This window comes from Fusarium verticillioides, chromosome 8, assembly GCF_000149555.1.
Source record: "Fusarium verticillioides 7600 chromosome 8, whole genome shotgun sequence".
Lineage (NCBI taxonomy): Eukaryota > Fungi > Ascomycota > Sordariomycetes > Hypocreales > Nectriaceae > Fusarium > Fusarium verticillioides.
The window spans coordinates 2,312,586-2,332,217 of NC_031682.1; the positions used below are offsets into that span (position 1 = coordinate 2,312,586).

Consider the following 19,632-nt stretch of genomic DNA (forward strand, 5'->3'; position numbering starts at 1 on the left):
CTCGACACCAAGCGACGAGAGTATTTAGGTAGCTTAGCCTATACTCAGGGTCTTATTTACTAAATTTATCTTGGCATCTTCGTCTAAGGTCTTCAGTTTCTTGATCCCGAGGCGGGCTTATCTTGGTGCACAGAATTTGGAATATGGTTACTTATTACGATAACAACCAGAAATATCCAACCGAAAGCTCAAAAATCCAGTCAGTTGCATGGTGAGCAACAAGGTACATAGCTGCATAGATCCTCTTGTGAAAAAATGGTCCGAAAGTGCGGCTGGGCCGTGCTAACCGGGTCGGCCGCCTCTCGGAGAGATGAGACTGGACGAGCTTGCGCACAGCCTCGAGATCGACAGTTTGAGAGATTCTTGACGAGCAAAGTGGTGTCATTTTACTCTAATTTCAAAACAATGGAGAATCGTTTTATTTCGCAGTGGACTGGATCAGGATCGTGTCTTGGAGTCCAGCTGTTGCGATATTGTCGATGCCAACGACCTAGTCTCAATCTCGGGAGAGATACGAGCATGGCCACGAATCAAGCGAGAGTATGTTCTTATGCATGTTGAAGATGCTTATTTCCAGCTAGAAAGTGTTTTATTTTATTGTCGATATCACTAAATCTGTGAATTGCCCGAAGGTCTACGCGATGATGATGCCAGCCTTGTAGGGCAAGTATAGTGGAGCCCGAGATTGAGATCTTCGCGCTCTGTTGTTTCTGAACAGCCTTCTTGTATAGACTTAAATCTGCCAATTAATGGGCTGCGTCGACGGGGCCTCTTGTCTCATAGGAGTGATTTCTGTCAACCAGTCCCATGAGTTCGTTCCAACTTTGCTGATGATGCCAGGCCGAAGTTGTCACTCAGCAACTCTGTCCCTCAAACTAGCGGCCGCTGCACTGCCACAAACTCCGAAGCAGACGTCATCTAGACATCGTATAGTTAAATGCCGCGCTTTGAAGCCCGAATCCTTCAAGTATTTTTAGCTGGCGTGAAACAACTCCACGTGGTTTGTGGCTTTGCCATATAGCTTGATTCTTCATCGTTTGAAGCTAGCAGCTGGCATCAGCACTCTAATGGTCATGCCGAGACTAAATGGCCTCGGACAATACTTGGGACAAGTCGCCTATGTTAAGAACGACAGTGCAAAGTACCTAGTGTCAAAAGACTACTCAACTAAGGAAATATGTACATCCAGTGAATCGCTGGTAAGCTGTTGGGAAAGCACTTACGATAGAAACTGAGGAGGCTTGTTATTTGAGGTACTTCCCCATTTCCGCCTTGTGTTCTTGTGAATCCACCGCATAACTCCAGAGGATCATAACCCTTGTACGTAAAACAACACCATACGATATGTTGAAACACCAGTGACGAGTTTCTGGCCTAACAAAGCTCGTATCTCCTCCTTCGGGCATGTTGAGAGGCTTAAGATTGGTCTTCGATGGTCGATCATGACCAAAAAGTCCACAAGTCGGCCGCCGCTAGACGGACGTAGCAGAACATGTGCCATGCCAAGTCGGCAGTGAAGATATTTCCGAAGCTTCTAATAAGAGCATTGCACAGATCCGTCAACTGAAGTTCAACATGTATAGCATTTTGGCTATATTGTATCTTTTTCGCAATGCTGATAGGACATAATCGACGACTCTTCATCGTGTACGCCTCCTTGGCTAGTTTATGGGTCTTTTCGTTCCAGATCTGCAGACTCTACACCTTCTCCGACCCTTCTTCCTTCTTTTATGACTCGGGCAGAGCCTACGAGGCGCGATACAGCGCTTTTCGGCAACGTCAAGCTGATGAGCTACTCGATATTGCCGAACACTTCCCAGTAGAAGAACTAGCGAAACTCCCCCTTTTCAACAACGTCGCCGAAGCAATACCCCGAGACTTGGAGAAACGTATCTGTGTCGGCATACCGAGTGTCACGCGAGAGCGAGAGCAGTTCCTCCCCAGAGCAGTGGCCTCGCTTGTCCAAGGTCTGAGCCTCGAACAGAGACAGGCGATACACATCGTCGTACTACTGGCCGACGATGATCCAGTATCCCACCCTGCCTTTGGAAAACGTTGGCTTGACCGTTTGGCAGATGAGGTCCTCGTCTACGGCAATGCCTCGATAACCGACGCCCCCAAGCGATACCGTACCGTCGCATCGGATCACAGTCATGAGCTCTCCCGAAACGACCGAGTCCACCGCGACTACGCTACATTGATGGCAGCCTGCCAAGAACAGAAGGCAGAGTACTTTGCTTTGGTTGAGGACGATATCATTGCTGCGCACAATTGGCTAAGGCGACTATCTACTGCTTTGGACAAGCTCGAACGAACTGAAGACGTAAAGAACTGGCTGTACCTGCGACTGTTCTATTCCGAAACATACATGGGCTGGAACGCAGAGGAGTGGCCGACCTATCTCATCAACTCGGTATGGGTATACTGTATCGTCTTAGCGCTCTACCTCCTGGTAGTGGCTATAGAAACACGACGCAGATCTCAGACCTTCCACCCAAAGTCCACTATCTGGGCCTTGCCACATCTGACATTCTGGACAGCGTCCTTCATCCTCTTATACTTCCTCGCCGGTCGTCTCACAGTCAATCCGTATCCGGCAGGCGTCCATGAGATGCCAAACTACGGGTGTTGTGCACAGGGTCTTGTAATTCCTCGGCAGCACCTTGACGAGCTTGGTGTCGCTCTGAACACCGCGTCTAATGCTATTGCTGGGGACTCACTGATAGAGTATTTTGCGGATAGTCACCACCTGAAGAAGTACGCTATCACGCCAAGTGTACTGCAGCATGTTGGAAGGTTGGGATCCTCGGATGTTGGAGGTACTCGCAAGGTGACGTGGAGCTTTAGCTTTGAGAAGACCAGCGCCAGGAGACCTCGGCAGTAATAGGCTTATGATGTTCAAACTCAGCCCGCATGAGTCATCACATCAGTTCAACCTCGGTAGGATCCCTCATCAGGCTTTCCCAAAGATCTTGCCCGTACGGGAAGACCATCTGGTAACCTTCACCAGTACTCGCTTCAACACCGTCGTCGTCAGCCAACGCAACGCGTCTTATAGTATCTCCAATATCTGCTTCGATATCCGATGAGAAACCCGAGGTGCGCTCAAGCTCCATCAACGCGCTGAGTAATCGGGCTCCTCTCCTGGCGATCGAGCTCGTCTCTGCTTCCTTACCAAGGAATTTCTTCCCAAACTCGACATAAGCGCGTAGCCTCTCCCAATCATGCGTGAGGGCATTTTGTGCCTTGAAGAGCAAAGCAAAAAGGAGAGTGATTGAGCAGCTGATCATGTAGGACAGTGTAGTCCACATTCGGCGGCAGATGCGTGCCTCCAAACAATTGGGCCATCTCTGGAAAGCTTCGATGCTTCGCTCCGCGATCGTTACGCATGATAGCTGTAACGGTTCAGTGATAATCTCAGAGAAGATCAGGGGCACTTACTTGAGAGAATGCATATCGCCTGTCGCGAAAACACGACAGTTGGAATTGGCGATGAACGGTAAAGATCTGCCGAACTCATCAGCGATGAACACAGACACATCGGCAGTTTTTAATACTTTTTGGGCAATACTCATGAGAAGCATTGCTGGCATTAGGCCCGTGGGCAGGCCATCGGTTGATGGATTATCACTTGGCGTGTTATTGACGGCTCGTAATGTATCAGGCCATGATAGATATAGGCTCTTGATTTCCTCATCGGCTCGTATGACTTCATTGTATCTTGCATCAATATCATCAGTCTCAGTGCTTCCCTGCCTTGACATGTTATCGTGATGTCTCCACATAACAACAGACACTGAGAATGTTGTTAGCCTGCGACATCCTGGATCTAGATGATTAGCCTTACTCTGGGCAAGGCAATTGGTCCAGGTAGTAATGGTACTGATCTCAGCCGGCTGCGCGTCAATTCTGCCATCTTTTATCATGCGCTGTTCATCATCATGACAATTAGCTGGCATCGGGGTGTTGAACTGTGAATAGTGAACCTGGCAGGTGTTTTGGAACGGGATCTGTAGCCAGTCGTACCGCACGAGAAACCACCACACTCGCTTTCGCACTTCGCGGTCGATGGCCTCATTGGCACCGGCAACAGGGTCATGAAGACCCAGCCGGTGCAGGTTCAGGCATTGAGCGATGCGAATAGCAGCAGATACGAGAACACATATGAGGTCAGACTTGTCAAAATTGTGAGCAACTTGAACCAGCAAGCAGATAGTTTGAACCGAGGTCAGCTTATGCTTGTCCATGAACTCGGCCTCATCGAGCATCTCTCTGCTCTTGTCGAACAATATACCGGACGCTTTGCTGTCAACTTGCATGCCAAACGTCAGTAACTTGTAGAACGGTGTGTTCCAAATGGTTCACCTTTTATTGGATGGGACAGTGATGCTAGGTAGGCGTTGTCGAGATGGTAGAGCGTTTGCTTATGAAGGGTCAGATTAGCCAGTTTAGCAGCAGGGCCGCAGCATACGGAGAGAAGAGCATAATAAAGGGCTATCCAATTTCTATCACATTCAATCATGCGAACATTCTCATCAAACTCGCGCAGAAAAGTTGGCATATGAACTGTGTTATGCATCCAAGTCAGATGCTTCTCATGAAGTACTAGCAACGAGCGAGCATCCTCGATAGGTAGGAACGTATCCCATTTTTGCACAGGCTGCGTCATTGAGGTGGACATGGACTCTCTTCCAATAAATTGGTTGAGGATATTGCGCCGACCGTGGGTAAGAAACTCCAGCGTGGCAGCATCTTCGTTGGTTAGCCTTGTATCGGGCGTGGATAGCGAAGCCAAAAGCTGTTCAATCATTCGCTCATCAATTTGCCATAGAGGATCATTGCTAATTATAGCAGTGCTACCAGCTGCAGGGTCAACAGTAGTACTGACGGGTACTTCGTCGATTGGAGTTGGCGACACTGTCGCGAGGCTGGCCGCTTCAGGGACAGGTACAGGCAGGTCGTTCAGTGCTGTCGAGGCCCTAGAACGCCCTACCAAGCGCCTCGAAACCACGGTGACAGGCTCTCGCTGACATTGCGCAGCTTTGTGCTGGCGCACGCATGCAGTGCAGGGAATCGTCTTGGAGCATTTGATCTTGCGGCGAGAGCAATTAGTGCAGGCGAGAACAGACCGCTGACTGCTTCGGGCTGATCTCGGATTTGGCATGTGTGATTATTCCCGATCGGCCGTGTTTTGCACAATTCTTATGCGTAGAGATATTTACAACGCGGCCGAGATTTGTGGATGGTTCTGCCTGCATGCTTGTTCGGCTAATCCACGGCTATCATTACTTGCATCAACATCAGGCGCAATCTGTTAAAGACAGACTGCGGCGCTCCGAAATGCACGACAGATCGACTAGGAGGTCACTGAAATGTTTGGCTGTTCCCTTTTAATATAGCTATATGTTCTAAAGCCTAGGATAATTAGGATAGGCAAGTTTTTCGAGGGTAGTTGGATGTATGGGCATCAATGAGTGCCTCTTGTGCAAACCTCGGCCGAGCTGAAGAGCAACACACAAGTTAAACGTCACTCTCTCGAGCATGGTGGGACTCTAACCGGATAGATTGCTTCTTAAATAAAGTCATTTATTTCTGACCGAAACTTGTTCATAGACTATTATTTTGTTATTATCTTTCTTCATCCCATCCTGGTTGCCATTAACTGCGACGTACCGAATATTCACCAACCGCTCGAAATACCCTACGTCGTCACACTCATAGCTCAGGACGCTATGCCTCATCTAGCTCGCACCAAGATTTGTGTGTACTGCGGAGCAGGCACTGGTGCCAGTCCCGCCCACATGGAAGCTGCCCGGGTGCTCGCTCGTGCGATGGCTGCAAAGAACATCGACCTTGGTGAGTAATTCTATGAACCATCGGTCACTCGAATGGCCGGCTTTCTTGATATTTGTTACTGATACTTTGCAGTCTACGGCGGTGGAACCGTTGGCCTCATGGGAGAAATCGCCAAGACTTTGGTCTCGCTCAATGGGCCTCAGTCTGTTTTCTGCACTCTCTTCTACTAAAATCATTTCATCATTCTTTAACTACAACAGACTCGATGACATGGTGATCAATCAGAGCTTCCCCTACGACAAACTACCCAATCCCCAATCATTCCGGCTCCTTGAGATCAAAAATGGCGACAGTAATGGCACCATCCGTTGTACTCTGAGATCGCACTCGCTGGAAACGGCACCGTTGTATCAAGCGCTGAGCTACGTATGGGGACCTCCAGCCACGACCAATGGCAAATCAATTCAATGCAACGGCCACGACTTCTTCGTCACTGACAATCTGTACGGAGCTTTGCATCGCTTGAGAAAAATAAGAGATTGTCGCTTGATCTGGATTGGCCAGATCTGCATCAACCAAAATGATATTCAGGAACGATCTCAACAAGTCAGTATCATGAGAGATATATACAGTAGAGCCAAGCTCGTCAACGCTTGGTTAGGCGTGACAAATTTGCTCGAGTCTGCTCGTGTTGTTGACATTATCTCCGTAATGGCATCTCATAGTTGGTCTGGCATGATTAAACCCGAAGACCCTGTTAACGATGAAACCCTGGCAAATCTCGGCCTGCCCGCACAAGAATCTCCGACCTGGGTAGCCCTCATTAAGATGCTCGACCTTCCATACTTCTCAAGAGTGTGGATCGTCCAAGAGATAGCCGTGGCGAAATCCTATAGGATCTTGTGGGGGAGCATCATTATCCCTGGCGTGACCTTTCTCAGCTCTATCAGAGGTTGGCTATTAATACCTAGGGTATTGAATAATTGGACTGCAATGGGTCCTGTGAAGAACGCGCTCTCGGTCGTATTGGGAAACCACGAAAGTAAAGACTGGCCATATTTAGTTTCCTGGTTTGTGGCTCACGAAGCATCAGATCCCCGCGATAAGATATATGCATTCATTGGGCTCGCAGATCAGACAGGATATAACATCATGGCAGATTACAATAAGCCTGTTCTGGAAGTTTACTAAGATTTCGTGCGCAAAACCATTACTGTAACCGAGAAACTCGACATTCTGCGCTTCTCCACGGTTCAGGATCTCAATACGAAAACGGGACCCTTATGGGTTCCATGGTTTCATAGCCCGCACACACACCAATTGTATTTTTCCAACGGAACACACAACTCTTCAAAAGACTCTGAAGCCAAAATGGACGAAGATGCAGATCAAGGGACATTAGCCTTGCGGGGAATACATGTCGATACTGTCGCCATAGCGATAATGCCGTTGATGCCAAGTGCAGATAAATGGAAGGAAGCCAAGGCAAGGTTTTGGAAAAAGGATCCACGCCTCTCGGAGGAAATGATTCTGGATTCATTAGGCTGGGGACCTATCACATGGATTCTACGAGCGTTTGAGACGATGATGCAACATAAAGACGTGATTCTTGCGAGAAACGGCGTTGATCTGATAACACTACTCCTAAGCGCTCTTACAGCCCTCGTGGATTCAGCCTTCTACCTGGTCGACTTCAGAGAGTACCTATCATCTACTCTGATACGACTTCTTATCATTAAAGATAAGAAAGAGGAGGAGATAAGAACTCTCCTCAAGCTTCTACGTCTTGTGCTTCAGTTGCGTCCATCAACACCTGAAAGACAGGGGTTTTTCGACAACGAGGAAAAAACACAACAACTGAGAGATATACTCGCAGACGTTTATGGCAGCCAAAATGAAATTGACTCGTCTGTCGATCTGGCCAAAAGTCTCAAGATTTCACCACCTAAGGGTCGAAGCAATATGCCTCAAAGCTTCAAAGACGTGATGGAAGCAAATCGGATATTTTTCATGACGGAATTAGGGTACGTCGGCATTGGGCCTTTGTCGATGAAGCCTGGTGACCATGTTTGTGTTCTTTACGGTGGAAGCACGCCTTTTGTTGTGCGACCGGTGGACGGTGCTGGTGATGAAGATTGTTTGTTCTTAGGGGAATCTTTTGTCAACGGGCTGATGAATGGAGAGGCTTTGGATGACGAGGACGCTATTGAGAAACAGTTTCGTTTAAGGTGAAGGACGGAAGAACTGCTACGTTTATATAACTACTTGGACTTAGATTACATTATCAACTGTTGCAATTTATTTTCACCAATCTGAGTTATCCATCAGACGGGGCTGAACTCATGCGTGATATCTTTAGAGTCACTTACCAAAAGATATTTATAGCAATATGCGAGGCCCCCAAACGGGACTGAAATGTCAGTAAGCTGCATGAAAGGCCAGTGGTGGTAAGACAAAGCTGTAAAACCCGTTATCTCGAAGTCGATGACTTACTCACAGCCTGATTTTGGTCAGCAGTACATAAACAATAATGCCTCAATCTTGATCGTGGTCCTCTGGTTTAATTATCAACGACCGTGGAGCATAAGTCATATTTCAGCTACCCCATTACATAGCCCGTTCCCTTCCAATTGTTCACGCCAGTCGCTGTCATCGGGGGTATCATGTTCATCGCGCTCTTCAATTTGATGAACTTTGCCTCTAGTAGCTATGAACTCATCGTGCAGAACTCCTTGGACCCCAATGCGACTGTTGCCAGGCGAGGTTTGCTGCATCGCTACCCATCTTTCCTGACCACAAAAGTCCAGCCCAAATGCCAGCCCGTCACGTTGCCAGTAAACAGCGATTTCTTCACCAACAACGCGGCTCTGACGTACACGTTGACAAGTGTTTGGGAGAGAGGGAAAGAAGGTCAGCGAGTCATTTCGCCGGCTCTAACCTATCACCGGAACATTCTGCAGAACTGCTCTGTCCATTCTGTGGAAATCGACTTTGATTCGCTAGACAGAGCCGGAAAACAGATTGGCTTTTGCGAATGGGGCGCCGTGCTGCGGTCGTACATTACGTGCAAGACTGATACACCAGCTGGAGAAGTCTTCTTCAATATGACACAGACCTACGACTACGTTCCTGACACCATTTCCTTCGACAGTCTGCACAAGTTCCAAGGGACAGGTTTCCTGAGTCGTAACAGGACAACTCAAGCTAGCCTCTGGTGGGGCGAGTCATTAATGCCTACATTCTGGGGAGAAGTCACACTGATGCTGCAGGATCAGAGGGGCGCTATCAAAGACGACGATGACAAGATAGGACTCAACAAGGGGACTGTTTCTTTCACGATCAATGATACATACTCTAATATCGAAGACCCCGGCGTCTTCAGCCTCGACTACCGATTCTACGGCAGTAAGATCTACGAAGTAGCCTGCTGTCCCAATTTACCACTCCCTTTAACAGCAAAGGCCCTAGATAGGAGCGATACTTATTCAAACGTTTGGTTAAAAGCAGACTCGCTGGGAAAAGCGGCGTACTCGGCAATCCTCGTTGATCTTGGCCAGAAAGCAGCCCCCAAGTCCAACATCCTTACCGATGCAAAGTTGCTGACGCGTTACACGGAGAACTTGTCAACGACCCGCATGGCGAATCTGAGATCAGGTCCAGCGAATGACAGTTACAGCGCATTGCAGAAAACGACGGGAAAATTGGGTATTATACCGTCTCTGTCATCGCTACGACGTACATCTGTCAGGTCCCGAGGCTCAAGCCGGCAGGGAATCTTATCGTTGCTATCATTGTAGCTGATTTGTGCTACTTCAAGCTGTATGGTAACTCTAGAAGCTTTCGGCAGAGTTTTATCTGAGTAAGAAGAATCGGGAGACGGCTCCGTGTGAGAGATGTTCTGGTTTTGGACAGGTGATTGATGGGGTCCCGCCAACTATGCTGAGCCAAGAGAGTGGGTTGGAGAATTTTCCGTTAGTGAACACGCCGAGGCAGAGTGAAGGTCTTTTGACAGGGAGTAGGATCTAGTCATAGAGGCTCAGGAGGCTGCTGCAGTCTGCAGACTTGTGCTTACCAGCCAGACATAGACTATCGTATGATGAACATAGTTGTCAGTTACGCTAACATTACCGATCCCATCACTCATTGCAAAGCCCTCGTGCGTTTGTTTAGACTATTTGATTAAGGTTGAATGACAAGCCATGGGATGACGTGCCCCAGAAGCATCCCATCCCGCTTCAAGTCCGGCGCTAATGCAAGTTGCTGACATTTAAAGATCCACTCCCCGCTGTAACACAGACACAAATTCTTCACTCCGCCTGCACATGTTTGTTGTACTCTCAATGACAATAAGAAGGCATCGGACAGACACTCGGCAAAAAAGTAAATTGGCACGGCTTGGCATAACTAAGCCTCGAGGTTGACGATGGTCAAGTACGCGGCCCGGTTTGGCTCCTTAACTGGCATGACGCATCTCCAACATGAGAGAGAGCATGGAGAAACCAAAGACGAAGAATATATAACAACCAACATTTCGCTTGAATAGACACAACGATCACTATACTTCTCATTCAGTGGCCGTATTGCAATAATTTGCCATGAAGTCCATCCTCAACTACGCCGCCCGAGGCATCATGGCCCTTGCAGCTGTGATGCCCGCTTCCGCGCAAAACCTCTCCTACGGCGCCGACAACTTCTACCGTAGCGAAGACGTCGCTATCCAGCCCATCCACTTCGAGACTGTCTACAACACTACCATCGTCGGCAATCTCTTCACTGCCAGGAACGCAAGCCTCAATGCCAGCTCCCCCGCCATTGTCGTCGGCCATCCCATGGGCGCAGTCAAAGAACAGTCCGCCAACTTGTATGCCACCAAGCTGGCAGAGCAGGGCTTCATCACGCTGACCCTCGACCTCCCCTTCTGGGGCAGAAGCGACGGTCCGAAGAACATCGTATCCCCCGATTTCTACACCGAGGCCTACAGCGCCGCAGTCGATCACCTTGGTACTTACAACTTTGTTGATCGTGATCGAATCGGTGCTCTCGGAATTTGCGGCAGCGGTAGCTTTATCATCAACGCAGCCAAGATCGACGCTCGCATCCAGGCCGTCGCTACTGTATCCATGTATGACATGGGGACTGTCAATCGTCAGGGTCTTCGAGGAGCCATATCGGCCGAGCAACGCAGAGCGGTTATCGCCAATGCCTCGCAGCGGAGATGGGCTGAAGCCGACGGAGCTCCAACTGAAATCACGGGCGGGACTCCGAACGAACTCACAAGCCAGTCTGATGCTGTCTCTCGTGAGTTCTTCGACTTCTATCGTACCGCCCGTGGCGAGTTCACTCCCGAAGGCTGGCAGCGCAACCAGACTACTAGCCCTTCGCTCGTCACCAATGTCAATTTCCTCAACTTCTATCCCTTCAACGACATCGAGACCATCTCCCCTCGCCCACTTCTGATCATTTCTGGCGATCAGTCACACTCTAGGGAGTTTAGCGAGAATGCTTATCGTGCGGCCGGCCAACCCAAGGAGCTTTACTGGGTGCGTGGGGCTGGCCATGTTGATCTCTACGATCGTACTGAGATTATCCCTTTCTCTAAGCTCAGCGAGTTCTTCCAGGATAACCTCGTTTAATACTTAGAGCAGCAGCTATAGAAAGATCCAACGTTCATTTCTACAAGGCGGTCTTCCGCAGGTTCAATTGAAGTTCCGTGGGAATGACCTTGACGTTTCGCATTGTCGAACCTTTTCTCCTTCTCTAGATAGAAATAGCAAATTGTTCACTCCAAGTTAAATAGATTAGAACTCAAGCCATTAAATCTTTACCTGACAAATGTAAGCCATTTGCAGGTTACATCGTCATCAGATTGTTTCTTTTCTGATTTAGCGGACGGCAATTCTGTCAGCACTGTAAGTATGAGCGCCAAAACCCAGTTCCCGTCAGGTCAAGGCTAGTCAAGGGACGTCGGAGGTTGTTGCGGGAGCATGGAAAGCCCAAATACATTGGTGCTGAAGGGCGAGCCAGAGTTGTAGGCACATGATTTACACTGAGGTGCATGGCGCTAAGGACGGATGGGTTCTAGACTAGCAGCTCAGCTCGCCACCTACCATCCAATATGTACTAAGAATGTGATGAATATTATCTTGGCATAACAACTACTGAAAGTCTGCAGGTGGCAACCTCGTGTATGCGACAAATGTGGATATGAACAAGGCATAGGCCTTATACACTGTCTCACGGCGGCTAAGCGAAGAACTGATTGGCATACAACCAGCCACCTAGTTATTCAGCTCCCATAACTCCGCGCAAATATTGAGTAAAGTATGAAAAACAGGTTCATTGAGAAATTGTTGGGGGGAGTGGCTGGCTGAAAGATGAAGTCCCGGGACTGGCCAAAAGAACACTAGAATCTTATTGTTAGGGTAAATGGTCATAAAGGGCACGATTGCTGAGTCTAGTTTCAGTTTGTTATTCTTCATTCCTTGTTAGTAACAAAACTTTTTGGCCACATATTCCCAGCAACGACAACGTTACTGCCATCATGGACACCAACTTGGAAGATGTTCAAAGCCGCGTGTTTTGGGATGTAGTGCGTCTACATCTTATCAACGACACAGGCTTCAATTTGGTTCCATCCAAGCAGGACTTGCCGCATTTTCTTGCTTGCACCTTCAAGAAACAGCCAGATACTATCCTCCCTGGACGCAGAAGTTATTTCGAGATATCCATCTCAGGCGATAGGGAGGGCGGAAAAGAGCCGTCATCGCTATTTTTCATATTCCTTATTGGAGATACAGGAAAAAAGCTTGCCGTTTGGGTCTGGATGCATCCAAGACAGTGTGCCGCGGAAGTCAAAGTAAGCATGATACTCAAAGATATAGAGACACCGTGCAATTGCTAACAATTAATTCTAGGCTACCGTAGTCGATAATGTAGACGGTTTTGGAATGGACTTGCTTGAGAAGTTGTCTCAAGATGTCGTGACGGCCGACGAAGTTGGATTGGCAGGTCAGCTCTACTGCCAGCTGGAGTACAATAATGAGGACCGTCGAGTTGGGGTTTGTCAATGCCAAAGCTCGCGTCTAGATCTATGCTAACCTATACTAAGCTTACTGCAGATTTTCAGAGGTTCTCTCGTGGATGCGATGAGACTCTTGAACAATACTGGGAGGCCAGTGCACCTGAAGCCCATATCCTGATCCGTGACTTTGTGCGATCTCAGGAACGTCTTCTTGCCGCCGAGGAGGACGAGAAGAGTGGCAAAGTCGCAAACTATATGGTTGCGGCCGGAATAGGGCAAGGCGTGGGCCAATCAGTCCATGAGAACATCACCCTTGCCGCCCTCATCCAAGCAGGGATTGTCCCTTCTGGAATGACTTACCGTGACGTCGTGGGCTACTTTCTAAGTATCAAAGAGCCAGCCATCTTCGAATTCTTCCGGGGGGTGATTTGGAACGACGACCCGGCATGCCAGCTTTTTAAAGATGACAAGAACAACAATGGCAACTTCGCATTCGGTGTTGAATGGCTCTTCAACTTTTCCATGGAGTGGCTGTTCGCGAAGAACAATATCATTTGGCGCTCTCACTATGGAGACCTCCAATTCCTCCATGCCATGGGAACGCAGAAGGGGGAAAAGTCGGAAGTTACCAAGAGTAAGATCATGCGATGGTTGGAGGTCATGTACAAGCTTTCGGTGGAGGACGGAATCTACCCTCATGACCCGATCAATCGGTACCTGGGCGATTTGTTCCCCGACAATGGTGAGCCCAAGGGTACTGACAGCCTGCGCCAGCTTTTGATGGGCTCAACTCCGTCGTACACGGACCCCATCATCAGTCGCAGAGCATTGGGAAGTTGCTTCCATCTCATCCAGGATTCCTACGCCTTGGGCCACTGTCAGAGAGACTTGATCAACCCCGAAAACAAGCTTCCAAAGGCAGATCGCAGATCATTGTTTAAAAAGGTGTCGGACTTTTTTTCGCCGGTACCGCCGATTCTGGAACCAGATCTAGGTAACTTCAAAAAAATCACCTCTCAAGGCGCAGAGTCAGCTAACTATCCTCACTAGTTTTGTTTCCAAAGGGAACCCCTGGGCGTTTCTCTCACCTCCGAAACTTTCACTGCTACCACGGACAGTCGAAAGATGATCACAGTCATTACGATCAAGTTATGAGCAGAGCTGATCTCGAGCCTTCCGATCTCTCAAGCTTTGACTGCTTGAACGGAGCAAGAGATGCCATCGACAAATGTACCAGGCTCGCACAGTTCTGGAACAACAAGACTAAATGGGACGCCGGAGTTCGTGAATTCTTGGAAGATGATGTTTTCATGATGCAAGATGCGACTGACAGTGACACCAACGTCGACGGTCACTTGAAGTGATCTGCTGCTACTCTCATGGGGGCGAGGGCGGGTCGGGCCATTGAAGTTTGATGAAAGAAATCAAGGGACCAGCATGTAACTAAGTTGATGTAATCATTCACGGAGTTCTATCAATACACGTTCCTTGGCAAATTTTGCGCTGTGTTGCTGATGCCATCCCACTCGGCATTTGCGAATTTGTCAGTTCTGTCTTCAGGGTCCTGTTCATCGGCGGCCGCTCTGACAGGCGCCTGCGCCAGACCAGGCCAGACCAGGCCAGGCCAGTAAAGCTTAATTTACGTATTTCAACGGCCTTACCAAAGACATTTTCGGCAACGGTGGCCGTCGCTCGTCATCGAAGCCTTTAATTCTTGCCTAGACTCTTTGGGTTCTGTATTTCCGACTTTTCTCATTCCAGCGACTCATACCCAACTATCCCACCACACTGCTCAATGAACCAGATTAGTATGGAAAGGCAGGATAGCGAATTCTGTAGTAGTGAGAGCATAGAACGCGATTGTATTTTTTGTGCTGTCCTCAAGTACACTCTGATAGCTTGAGCGTGCCATTGTATATCAGCAGTACTTACCTTTTGGATCGCATTTTCCATGAGCACGTCAACTTGATAAAATGAGAAATCCGGCACTTGATGCACCAGGAGTCGGTAAACTGATCTCGGTATTCCAGTCGAATGCCGCAGTGGGGAGATGTGGAGTTGAGGATTAGAAATGGACCCACTACCTCACGATGCTCTCCCACTTTGGTTCTAAGTGGCATTGACGACATGTCCAAGCTCAAGAGTCACCAGGTAGTTGAGAATCATCACGAATTATTTTATATAGGATTACCATGCCTCAATGGAAAAGAAAGAAAAAAACCACACAGAAATCAATCAATCAAGCAAGCAATCACAACAAAGACTTACAACTCAACTTACAAACATTCTCAATATCCTTCCCAATCATGCGTCTCGCAACCATTTCGCTGGCCCTCCAGTCCATCGGAGTCATCAGCGCCAGAGCAAGCAGTCACCCCGGCCTTCGTGTTGAGACCTTCATCAACCATGGCTCTTCCTTCGACATGGTCTCCTCGTTGATCATCGGCTCGCAAGCTGCTGTCCTCATCGACCTACCCATGGCAATCGAAGGAGCAGAAGCCTTGGCCGATTGGGTTCGCAACACAACCGACAAGCCACTTGTCGCTGCATTCACCACTCATTTTCATCCTGATCACTACCTCAGTGGCGGTGCACTGTTGTCGCGATTTCCCGAGGCCAAGTATTATGCCAATTCCAAGGCTGCGGCTGAGATCAAGAAGGAGGCAGCTCACAAGGTATGTTGGATATTACTATGACGGTGATAATTATTAACATTGAGTAGGTCAAGCTGATGAAGGGTGTTCTTGGTGAAAAGTCCATTGTGAACAAGGTTCACCTTCCTACGCCTTACGACTTCTCATTCTTCACTCTGCCCGGTGACGAAGCCACGCCAATTTACTTCTTGAACCCACTTACCGGCGATACGGTCGATGAGACGCTCTTCTGGATCCCGTCTATCAAGATATTGATCGCTGGTGACTCCGTTTACGGTCATGACATGCATCTTTGGCTCGCCGACTCTTTGACCAAGGCCCTTACCGAATCCTGGCTGTCAACCCTCGATTTGATCGACTACCTCAAGCCAAATGTTGTCATCCCCGGCCACAGTTTGTCTAACAAGAAGTTCGGCTGCTCAATTGATGTTGATCATACACGCACTTATCTGAAGTATTGGCAGAAGGAGATTGAGGCCAAGGGTCTTGATCACTTTACGCCTGAGGCTATCTTTGACAAATTTAATAAGCAGTTTCCTGGCCTGCTTAACTTGAACTCTTCTACTTCAGCTTTCCTGCTGAACAGCACGGCGGAGCAGTTTGGTCGTGGTGGAACGCGACAGGTTCACTACATCAACCTCGCTGCTTATACCGATATCGACATTCTTGATGGATGGACTATTTAAACAGTGAGCTGATGTCTAGTGCAAGGGAAGAGCAACATAGGGGAGTTGCTGTTTGACAGTTCTATATGTATCGGCGGTTGGTGTATGCGTTGCAGTGTATTTCTTGATTGAGATAGAGCTTTTGTTTTCAAGTACGGAGTTGTAATAGATAGAGCAGAAATAAATATCATCATTCGTCAGCTGTCGCAAGTTAGCCTCTAGGTGCATCCAATCAGGATATCGATCAATTTGTCAGCATTGCTTCCGCGGAAGACAACATAAGCCAGTGTCAGCATCGGTTCTTTCTTTCAGTCAATCATCATTCTGACTGCCATTACCGCGACTATAACGTTGAAAATGCCGCCAACACATATGGCTAGAAAGGTTGTCACCATAGCCTGCCTCCCAACATAGTGTCAGTGCTGACGGTGTGTAATAGGCATGCGACGTCTGCTACCGCAAGCGGATTCGGTGCGACGGCCAAAAGCCTCGATGTTCTCACTGCATTCTGTACAAATCTGACTGCACATTTCAAGCTACCAGCCGAAAAGCCGCAATTAGAAAGCGACCTGATGGCACCGCCGCAGCTTTGCAGTCTCAGGTGCAATCGCTTGAGACGAGTCTTGATGAAGCTCAGCAAAGAATAAAGGAGCTTGAAGAAAGATTGACACAGAAAAGCAGCAGGCAAAGTGATCAGCCCCAGCTGCGTGAATATGACGTCGGCTACTCCGGAGGGGGTTCTCTTGAGTTGGGCCTTGAGTTGCCTCCTCAGCACGAGGTCTTATCCGGAGTCAACAAGTTCCTTACGACCTTCAACACTATCCTACCCCTCTTTCATCCACAGAGACTTCTATCTCGGGTCAATGTATGGTACGAGCAACCCCATCAGCGAAATACCTCGACTTGGGCGGCCATCAACGTGGTTCTCTCCCTAGCCTATCGACATATCCCAGACGAGGAAAAGCCACCAAATTACAGCACACTGCACTTCATGAACAAAGCTCAATCAGTTCTTAACGATATCATGTCGGGCGATTCAAGTCTCTTAGACGTTCAAACAATTGTCGGAATGGTCGTGTTGTTACAGGCGACATCTGACTTGAAACCAGCTTCGGCTCTGATACCCATTGCTGTACGCCTTGCTCATGGACTGAGACTGCATTCAAGGACAAATTCTGATCATCTCACTGCTTCTGAAGCTTTGGAGCGAGATCGAGTCTTCTGGATTGCTTATATCCTCGATCGAGACATATCGATGCGCACAAAGCTACCTCCTATTCAGAATCAAAATGACATCAGTATTGATTGGCCATCGGCTACACCTACTGACGGAGCTGGTATGCTATACGCGGCTGATATTTTATCCAGCTTTAACTTCTTTTTATCACGTGTGCAGCTTGCGCATATCCAAGGCCAAGTCTATGAAGCAATGCTATCCAAATCTCCCACCGCATCAGACGTCTACGTCCGTCTTGATAACGTGACTCGAATACACCAGATTCTAGATGATTGGCTTGCCCGTATACCTTTGGAGTTCTCTTCCAGTGCCATTACTCAAAGTGGGAACGCGAATCTACAGAGGGCCTTTGGTGTTTTGTACTCAAGCCATCTTACTTGTCGAAGTGTCGCCTGCAAGGCTCATGCCATGGAAGCGCAGTGGATACCAAGTCTCCAAGATTTTGGAAGAAAGGCACTTGAGCAAGGGGTAGTTGCAGCTCCACGGTTACCAGTGGGTTGGCATAAGCTTGTTCACGAGTCTCGCGAGTACATCGAATTGTTCGTAGCGATTGATCGAAAAGATCCTGCATTCATCTGGTAAGCCCATCCTTTCTAATCCGTCCTCCTTTTGCTAATATTGAGGATCCAGGATGACATCGTGTACTTATATCTCTGCGGCGGTATGCCTAACAGCCAATAGCCTCTTCAACCCTTGGCATACAAAGGCTGAGACGGATGACCAGTTGATCAACCCCGCGTTCAACTTCCTAGATGATATGATAATGCAAGCGCCGCTTCCGCAGTTGAAGCATTTACGTCATTCGTGGGATGAGCTCTTGAGAAATTCCCGCGAGATGTCATTTCGCAAAGCTGTACAGAATGTGGATTGGCTTGAGGTCACTTGTAGCTGAAGACTTACAGAATATCCGGACAGGATATAGAAAGAGTTTTAAACTTTAGGAAGTGCTAGGATCTAGGTTATATTTGTTCCGTTGTTCCTTAGATGTCCAAAATGTGAAGTTATTTATAGGTTTGTTGCCATGTTGCCATGTTGCCATCCCCGTCCTCCGCGGAACAGCTAACTAAAATACATTACAGACATAACGTTGAGAGTGTTCCGCGGAAGAATAAAATACATCATGCTTATGAATAAAAAGAAATAAAAAGGTTCTGATCTAGTAGTATCCACCTAATACGTGGCTGCAGTAGCTATATAATTGTCGCACCCAGGACCGAATATTCCCCAACACCATCCTATCCATCATCTTCTTCTCTTTTATTGCCGCTTTCCCATCCAAAATGGCACCTCTCCCACTACCAGGATTCTCATCACCCACCAAGTCATGGCACTCTAAGCCATATCCATTCATCTCACCAACAAGACCGGAGCTCTCCGCTGCTGGCAAGAACGTTGTTATCACTGGTGGAGGCACTGGAATTGGTCAAGCTACTGGCATTGCCTTTGCCCAAGCTGGCCCTAAATCCGTCGCCATTGTCGGTCGGAGACTTGAATGTCTTGAAACTTCAGCAAAGGATATTCAAGCTGCCAACCCCTTGACCCAGGTCCTGTTCGAGACCGGAGATGTCACTAAACTTGAGTCCATAAGCACCGCGCTCAATAACATCGTTGACAAACTTGGCAAAATTGACATTTTCATTGCCAACGCTGGAATGTTACCAAAGGCTGGTCCAGTACACGGCTATGATGAAGCTCAGTTCCGTCAAGGTCTCGAGATCAATGTCATTGGGGTCTTCAACTCTCTTCAAGCATTCCTCCCCCTCGCAGCCCAAGGTGCAAAGGTCATCTACGTCGGCTCTGGCATAGGTCACTGGGCCCCAATGGCAGAAGTCCCTGGCGTGTTCAGTTACGCCGCAGCCAAGGCAGCTGCTCTGAAGATGGTTGACTACTTCGCGTTCGAGAACCCGCACATCGATATCGTCAGCATTCAACCTGGGATCATTGCAACAGGAATCAATCCCGATTTGAGTGTTGGTTTCGATACAGGTTTGCTTCCAGATTCTACTCACATTATTACTTCCGAAACTAACAAGACCAGTGGAGTTGCCAGCTCATTTTATGGTATGGCTTGCGTCAGAGGAAGCTGGGTTCTTGAAGGGCAAGTTCGTCTGGGCGAACTGGGACGCTCAAGAGCTTTTGGCGCGAGCAAAAGAGATCGAGTCGACTATGCGCTTCAGAGTCACTTTAAATGGGGTTCATATGTAGGATTTCGTTAGTTCCATTCACCTGGCATGAGCACCGCGCACTGAAAGGTATAGC

General features: G+C 48.3%; 10 protein-coding genes across 10 annotated transcripts; 9 read left to right on the forward strand and 1 right to left on the reverse strand.

Annotated features, from left to right (window-relative positions):
• Positions 1–1,612: 1,612 nt before the first annotated feature.
• FVEG_13361 (hypothetical protein) lies at positions 1,613–2,884 on the forward strand (the record flags this gene model as incomplete). Its single annotated transcript, XM_018902731.1, has 1 exon — positions 1,613–2,884. One exon carries the CDS (start codon positions 1,613–1,615, stop codon positions 2,882–2,884), a length of 1,272 nt encoding a protein of 423 aa, XP_018761540.1.
• A 37-nt stretch (positions 2,885–2,921) lies between these two features.
• FVEG_13362 (hypothetical protein) lies at positions 2,922–5,195 on the reverse strand (the record flags this gene model as incomplete). The annotated part of the gene is made up of 6 exons (XM_018902732.1): positions 4,472–5,195; positions 4,366–4,423; positions 3,848–4,312; positions 3,558–3,796; positions 3,442–3,507; positions 2,922–3,395 (listed from the first exon to the last, which is right to left on the reverse strand). The coding sequence occupies exons 1-6, from the start codon at positions 5,162–5,164 to the stop codon at positions 2,922–2,924; spliced, it is 1,995 nt and encodes a 664-aa protein (XP_018761541.1). The 5' UTR covers positions 5,165–5,195.
• Positions 5,196–5,732: 537 nt separating this feature from the next.
• Positions 5,733–6,987, forward strand: FVEG_17510 (hypothetical protein; the record flags this gene model as incomplete). The annotated part of the gene is made up of 3 exons (XM_018906758.1): positions 5,733–5,856; positions 5,929–5,998; positions 6,057–6,987. 3 exons carry the CDS (start codon positions 5,733–5,735, stop codon positions 6,985–6,987), a joined length of 1,125 nt encoding a protein of 374 aa, XP_018761542.1.
• Positions 6,988–7,167: 180 nt separating this feature from the next.
• Positions 7,168–8,028, forward strand: FVEG_17511 (hypothetical protein; the record flags this gene model as incomplete). Its single annotated transcript, XM_018906759.1, has 1 exon — positions 7,168–8,028. The coding sequence occupies one exon, from the start codon at positions 7,168–7,170 to the stop codon at positions 8,026–8,028; it is 861 nt and encodes a 286-aa protein (XP_018761543.1).
• A 431-nt stretch (positions 8,029–8,459) lies between these two features.
• Positions 8,460–9,593, forward strand: FVEG_13363 (hypothetical protein; the record flags this gene model as incomplete). The annotated part of the gene is made up of 1 exon (XM_018902733.1): positions 8,460–9,593. One exon carries the CDS (start codon positions 8,460–8,462, stop codon positions 9,591–9,593), a length of 1,134 nt encoding a protein of 377 aa, XP_018761544.1.
• Positions 9,594–10,221: 628 nt separating this feature from the next.
• FVEG_13364 (hypothetical protein) lies at positions 10,222–11,658 on the forward strand. Its single transcript, XM_018902734.1, has one exon. It carries the CDS (start codon positions 10,392–10,394, stop codon positions 11,427–11,429), a length of 1,038 nt encoding a protein of 345 aa, XP_018761545.1. The 5' UTR covers positions 10,222–10,391; the 3' UTR covers positions 11,430–11,658.
• A 679-nt stretch (positions 11,659–12,337) lies between these two features.
• FVEG_13365 (hypothetical protein) lies at positions 12,338–14,286 on the forward strand (the record flags this gene model as incomplete). Its single annotated transcript, XM_018902735.1, has 4 exons — positions 12,338–12,652; positions 12,711–12,854; positions 12,905–13,811; positions 13,868–14,286. The coding sequence occupies 4 exons, from the start codon at positions 12,338–12,340 to the stop codon at positions 14,179–14,181; spliced, it is 1,680 nt and encodes a 559-aa protein (XP_018761546.1). The 3' UTR covers positions 14,182–14,286.
• An 837-nt stretch (positions 14,287–15,123) lies between these two features.
• On the forward strand, positions 15,124–16,157 carry FVEG_13366 (hypothetical protein; the record flags this gene model as incomplete). Its single annotated transcript, XM_018902736.1, has 2 exons — positions 15,124–15,492; positions 15,540–16,157. The coding sequence occupies 2 exons, from the start codon at positions 15,124–15,126 to the stop codon at positions 16,155–16,157; spliced, it is 987 nt and encodes a 328-aa protein (XP_018761547.1).
• Positions 16,158–16,493: 336 nt separating this feature from the next.
• Positions 16,494–18,265, forward strand: FVEG_13367 (hypothetical protein; the record flags this gene model as incomplete). The annotated part of the gene is made up of 3 exons (XM_018902737.1): positions 16,494–16,520; positions 16,576–17,951; positions 18,004–18,265. The coding sequence occupies 3 exons, from the start codon at positions 16,494–16,496 to the stop codon at positions 18,263–18,265; spliced, it is 1,665 nt and encodes a 554-aa protein (XP_018761548.1).
• A 388-nt stretch (positions 18,266–18,653) lies between these two features.
• Positions 18,654–19,578, forward strand: FVEG_13368 (hypothetical protein; the record flags this gene model as incomplete). The annotated part of the gene is made up of 2 exons (XM_018902738.1): positions 18,654–19,359; positions 19,412–19,578. 2 exons carry the CDS (start codon positions 18,654–18,656, stop codon positions 19,576–19,578), a joined length of 873 nt encoding a protein of 290 aa, XP_018761549.1.
• Between the last annotated feature and the right edge of the window lie 54 nt (positions 19,579–19,632).